Here is a 6,451-nt window from a genome sequence, read left to right as displayed (position 1 = left end):
GATGGATCAGGTAGGAAGGCAGCAGTAACAGGAATGGATCACAACTCTGGCAAATGTTCGATTGCAAGGCACCAATAACTTGTATATTATAGTAATGGAGCCCACCTCCGTATTCACATGCGTAACTTCAGGCTACTGCACAGTGTGGTGTTCCTAGAAGCTGGTAGGCTCGCAACTTACTGTACAAAGAGCGCCACAGCCGTCGTTACGACACCTCTCTGCAAGTTATCCATAAGGCCTGGAGATGACCAAAGCTTGTTGACCTACATTATTCTTGCTAGTCTGCTGCCTGAGTCATACCAAACCCCTCTTGTTCAGCTTAGAGATACCCTACCATGTTCCTTCGGCATATACCGTCGGTTCCCCTAGCCGCGCAGATGACAGGGTTCGCAGGAGATGAAGTCGGCGCCACTAATGAGGGGTATTGCGGAGAATGTTACATCGTAGAGGCATGTGTTCTCGCAATTGTGGAGGATGGGCAAATCGATTCAGAATAGCATGCTTTCAAGACCGGAGATCAACATTCTGGGTTAAGTTCAGCCGTCACATCGGTAGACAGGGGTTAGATTTCCTATTGATTAAACGCAGGGCTCTTGGTCGGTGCTAGTCTATCCCACATTTATAAGCTTTACACACAGACACCAAAAACCTAATCCTGTGATTAGTGGCGCAGGACACGTCCTAACAGGCCTAGTTATAGGTGTGAACCTGTCATGGCGTACTAGGGAACACATGCACCAACTTCGCTCCAGATAAGGCCCATAGGGGTGATTTAATACCGTATCATTGAATAAAATGCGCTTTTTGTATTAAATAAAAAAAGAATGGTGCGTTTTATATGTATTATATTATATTCCTGATTAGGCTTAGTGTCATCCGTAAACAGCTCAGTGCTAGGATCAATGTAATCCCTGTATTCAATATAGTTAAACCGTATGGACAAACAGACATAATATTCATTATGCAGGGTTTGCATTTAGGCCTGACACGGTTGGGACGAAGCTTGAAGAACACATGATAATGACAGTGCTTCAGTTCATCAAGGCGGCAGCCAAGCCTGCTGATTACCTTCATATTGTTCGAGAGTTCAACCACTTCCGAGCACAACTGGGGGCCAATTTGCTGCCGGGGGCTTAGTCTATTTAAAAGAATGGACGCCATTAGATGCTTGGATGCTTCTTGATAACCAGGGCAGCAAGCTGGCTGCACTCGCAGTCCGAATCTTTGGAACCATAGCCAGTTCAGTTCCCTCAGAGAGATCATTCTCGGCGGTTAACTTCCTCCACAGCAAGGCACGCTACAGGCTCACACCAGCCAACGCTGACAAGTTGGCCTTCATCTACATGAACGAACGGGTGCTGGAGAGGATAACGCAGTCTCAGAATCAACCTCTTGATTATCACAATGAGGTTGATTCTACAGTGGTTAGCTGGGAAGATTTGACAGAAGACGGCTGGCTTACTTTCGAAGATACGTATATGGAAATCTATTGCGCATCAAGTCTGGAAGTTTACGCTGTTATCGGCGAGTTCACTCACCAACCCGCCTCCGACGGAGAGGAAACGATTGTGGGCAAATTTGAGGTCCAAGATGGGTCAGAGAGTGAAGAAACGGGGGGGAATTGACCTGATTTGGCTTGGTTATTTGTAGTATATGACTGTTAGGCGACTTTATATATGATAGCCATATTGTAATAAAAAACAATTTAATACACATTTGTATTAAACATGTGCCCATCCCTATTGGGCATCAACTGATTAAATAGGGATGATGTAAGTTGAGGGATTTTTGTCACGCATGCTTGTTTGTTACGCAAGCTTATCTTGCATGTTATGAGAAATATATAAATTAAGAAAGTTTCTATAAGTTATCTAATTTTAATAACGCAATACTCTTCTTAAACCGCTAGTCTGCCTCTGCACCCTGAGCGCCACATTTCTTCTCGCAGTAGTAAGTAAACTATTACTTAGTTAGAACCTTCGATGCCATCTCAATCTTTGTGTTCTTACCTCATCGCCACCGATGTGGCCAGCTGCCGAGTTGCAAATTGTTCCATCCTAGCAACAATGTTAGTTAAATGCAGATCGAGGTCAGAGTGCTCTGAACTCACAAATGTACAATCGGGGCACGTGTCCCATATCTCACTACCAGTGTTTCGCTGCTTGTACATATTGCAAGCGCATTGAGTAGCGCCAGCGAGGACTTCATAAGTAGTCTGCCAGTTGTTACTCGGGCTGAATGGGGTACCGCCTACGGGAGACGACACCCTGTTGGAGACACAGGCGGCAGCCTTGTGAAGAGCAGCGTGAGCACTGAAGGTTATAAGAACTCATTAGCTTCTTGGAATATGAGATGAATGTGGAGCGTAGTCATGACGAACCCGCTTGCAGCCATGAGGCCCAATGTGATAATAGAGAGTTGCATGATGGATAGGATATAAGTAAAGATAATTGGTTGAGGAAGTTGAATTGAATAACTGAGTCTTGGTTGTAAGGTCTTTATATAGATTGTCTCTATACCCCATATATTATTCTTCCTGTCGGTCCGAGAGGAGTTTTTGTGATAACTAAAGATACAAGGGCATACGCAACAACTTCACAATTTCAATAATATATTTTCGCACGCGACATCGGGGGAGGCCTTGTATCGGCAGTTAACTTTGTCGAATATTCCCGCCTATAAGATAACACCAAATCATTAGTTTCTTGCTATGACTCAAGAACCCAATGCTGAAGGATTCCAGGTGTTTCACCAAATGAGCAGTTGTTCGCGTTTAACTAATTGCCCCACCAATAACCTAATCAGAATAGTATCTCGATCATCGAGGACCCTGATATCTTAATACGAATTTCCACTTCAGATCTCCAGAACTCACGTCAAAAAGGGCAGGTGCGGTATATGTAATCCCCTGACAAAACTTCATTAAAATAACGATCGGCAACGTGCCTAGAAGCTGCCAAATGCATGGAATGACGTAGCATGTACGCTCCGTTTTCGAAAGTCAATAGTTGGAAAGCTGTTAGACTTAGTGCTGTTGAATGACTTGGGAGTTAGAAGTAAAGAGTTTCAGTGGGATAGTCCCATCACTTGTAACCTTACCTATGACCAGTGCCTTTGAACATAAATAGCTGGTCATTTCCCACTCCATTCAAGATCAAATCAACGATCTCAGTTCACACATTCATCTCCTCTTCTCTCAAACTTGAGTCTTATAGTCGTCTGCAAGATGCATCATTTTGGATTTCTTTGTGCGTTCCTCACTTCCGTCGCTGGCGCGATGCCTTTGGAAGAAAACCCATTCCCAGGTGCCACCAAGTGGACTCCCAACCAACAAATCCAATCTGACGAGGTCATCGTCCCCGTGAAGGGTGCTTGTAAGTTTCTACTTTCACGATCGTTGCAAGAACGGATGCTCAAAGCCTTATAGCCTACGTCGTTAAGGAGGAAGCCTACCTTGCCAAGCTTAAGGCCGAGGGTATCAAGATTGGTGCTCCCGAGCTTGACCCGTCCTGGGTATCTTACAACGGCACTGACCTCCCCAAGTCTGAGAACACCAAATTCTCAAAAAGCGACCTGGGAAAGAGAGCCGACTGCGACGGTACCTTCTATATCACTACTGACAAGACTGAAACCTTCGTCGATTGGGACGTACAGATGTCGCCCGTCATCTGCGCCGTCGGCGACATGGACATCAGTGTCTCCTCAGGCTACAGCGTTGCCAACACCGTTGGAGGTAGTGCGGGAGTCGACCTCACGTTCATCAAAGATCGCCTGGGTGCGTCTCTTGGCATTGACTACAGCCGCACCTGGATCACGCAGACGTCAGTAATCACCAAGGCCACTATCAAGAACGGCCAGTGTGGTGCTATGATCACCAAGCCTCTCACCACTCGTCGCTCGGGTCGTCAGTTCCGGGCTGCATTGGATCTGCTACGGAGGTTGGTACTTGGTATGCCGATAGCCGCAACGAAGGAAGCTATAATGGTATCACCTGGATTGAAGGAGCAATCTCCGCCTGTGCCAAGCCAGGAAACAAACCTCCTTTATCTCGCTGCAACGGACAAGGAAACTTCCGTTAAGACGGAAGGAATTCTTAGAAGGCAGGCTAGTAGGGATTATCCCCAAGTAACCTTCAGTGTGGCTAATAATATAAACAATATGATATTGCCAATATGAACCCCTTCGCAATATTATTATATTGCTAAGGGGTGCATATTGTATTACCCAATATGAGCATGACTCATATTGTATTTATTGCCAAGAACCCAATACATTGGCAGTGTGACAGTACACCCAATATATTCCACGTGACCCCATCACTCTACCGCTTCTGCACAAATCTCGTCACCCTGAAAATCTTGTATCCCAAACCATGACTTCAGGCACTCCAATGCTTCAATTACATCACTCCCAAGTCGATTTCGGCGGTCTGTAATCGTTATCCCTACACCGGAGAAGAGTCTTTCGGGCTCCGCAGACATTGCAGGAATTGACAGTATATCCACGGCCATCTTGCTCAGGCTCGGGTAGGTTTTCTGCTGCGTCTTCTCTAGCCATCATGCAAGGGCGCTTGTAAAGCCATAAACCCGTTCAGAATTGTAATATCGCTCGTATTCGTCCATGGCGAGCGACGGCTGCAGATGCTTGTTCCTCCAATTCAAGAACTCGTTCGTGGTTGTCGATGGGGCCTCGCAGAGAGGAAGCGGTGATTCCACAGGTTTATATTCGTTCCACAGCGTCTCAATAAGCTTCTTTGATGACTCAGCCCACTCCTTTCTCCAGTTCTCTTGGATGTAGTGCCATTTGTGCGAAGGGTGGAGCACAATGGCTGCAACATACACAGGCGATTCTTCAGTAAGGCGATAGTACTTATCCAACTTGGCCCAGCCAGAGTTATACATCGGTGCATCACCGGATCACCGATAGCTGCCTCCTTGCCGGCTTCGAATTGTGCCAATACGAAATCCATCGCCAAGAGGACATTGTCGAGTGTTGCAAACCATGACTCGAGAGCCTTGGTCGTCATATTCAGCTTCTTCAAGAAGGACTTGATCTTCTCCAAGATGATCCAGTCCTCTAGAGAGAGCTCATCTCCAGCACAATCTGCGTCCACCCATTTGTTAAAATAGCCGCCAATTGCATCTCTAAGATTCAATGCTGCCCTCAACATTGTATACCACGAGCTCCATCTTGTGTCATTGTCTCGCGCAAGCCTACGGTTGTGGCTGATAGCAAGAAACTTTTGGCTGCGCTGAACACTCCGTTGGATGTAAATGACGAAGCTGTGAAGCCTGCCAAGAGGACCCTTCTTCCGCCACGCTTCAATATGCTTTAGTGTGATATTATGCAAGCCAGCATCGTCGCGTTCGAGCTTCTCATTGTCGGTGACGAAGAGGAAAGCTTTGGCGGCGAGGTTGATGATATGACCTTGGCAGCGGAGTCGGTAAACTTTGAGATTATATTGGATGTCATATCGGAGAGGAGGCCTGTGGGATGTTAGGGACAACCATTAGAAATAGTGAGTTGTACTGACAAAGCGAAAGGGATCTCATCATTGTGTCGTTATTGCCAGCATTATCCATCACGAAATACCCAAGCTTCGAAGCAAAGCCCCATTCGTCAACCATTTCCAAAATTGCAGCAGCGAGATGAGAACTGTCGTGCTCACTGTCGATGTGTTTCAACGCCAAAATATGGTGCTCCAACTGACCATCTTCCGTGATATAGTGGCCAACTACGCCTAGCATGGCCAAAGAGTTGGGAGAAGTCCAGAGGTCGCAGCTGATGTGAATTCTTGACTTCGCCGACTGCATGCGCTGCTTGACCTCCTTCTAGTACTCATACTGCCGCATGATCCATTTCCTGATGACCTCGTGCGTGTCTGGAAGCCAAGTATCAATATCGTTATTGATGTACGCCAAGAGTGCTCGGAACCCTGGGCATTCTACGAGCCGAAAGGGGAGAGAACAGGCCGTAATGAACCTCACATATAACACTTCGAGCTGGTCAGGGTCGATCGAATCTACGGATTGATCGTTGAGCCGACGGCATTTGCGGGGATTTTCTTCTGCTGCAGCACGAGCTTGTTCGAGAATCGTTCGTATCGTTGCCACTCTAGTTATGCGCGGGACTCCTGTTGGTAGACCGTAGCCGTCAGGAGGAGGGTCCATAAGATGTTTTGCGGGAGCCGCAGTACCCCCGGAATAGGCATATGCTCTGTCACAATATTTGCAGCGCCACTCTTCTTTTCCGGTCCGCTGATTGTAGTACCTCGTCTCTATCTCCTCATTTGGTATATGAGAGAAGACCTATGATGTTCTGGGCTTGGTGGAGGAGCTTGTAGAGGCTGTGCAAGGTCGAGATTTGGACGTTTGGCTTTCGTCTAAGCCATGTAACTGCTGGCTGGAAAACTCCGAAAAGTCAACTGAAATTGGCGACTCTCTTCGTTGTG

At 46.8% G+C, this 6,451-nt stretch overlaps 2 protein-coding genes across 2 annotated transcripts; one reads left to right on the top strand and one right to left on the bottom strand.

The window, feature by feature from the left end:
• Positions 1–1,905: 1,905 nt before the first annotated feature.
• On the bottom strand, positions 1,906–2,424 carry FOBCDRAFT_242127 (uncharacterized protein; the record flags this gene model as incomplete). Its single annotated transcript, XM_059610452.1, has 4 exons — positions 1,906–1,938; positions 2,010–2,057; positions 2,111–2,312; positions 2,381–2,424. The coding sequence occupies 4 exons, from the start codon at positions 2,422–2,424 to the stop codon at positions 1,906–1,908; spliced, it is 327 nt and encodes a 108-aa protein (XP_059465481.1).
• An 802-nt stretch (positions 2,425–3,226) lies between these two features.
• Positions 3,227–4,079, top strand: FOBCDRAFT_242126 (uncharacterized protein; the record flags this gene model as incomplete). Its single annotated transcript, XM_059610451.1, has 3 exons — positions 3,227–3,374; positions 3,428–3,862; positions 3,910–4,079. The coding sequence occupies 3 exons, from the start codon at positions 3,227–3,229 to the stop codon at positions 4,077–4,079; spliced, it is 753 nt and encodes a 250-aa protein (XP_059465480.1).
• Positions 4,080–6,451: the final 2,372 nt, after the last annotated feature.

Source organism: Fusarium oxysporum, chromosome VII, assembly GCF_013085055.1.
Source record: "Fusarium oxysporum Fo47 chromosome VII, complete sequence".
NCBI classification, from domain to species: Eukaryota; Fungi; Ascomycota; class Sordariomycetes; order Hypocreales; family Nectriaceae; genus Fusarium; species Fusarium oxysporum.
Note: the sequence above shows the minus strand (reverse complement) of the source record. Positions and strands in the feature narration are given on the sequence as shown.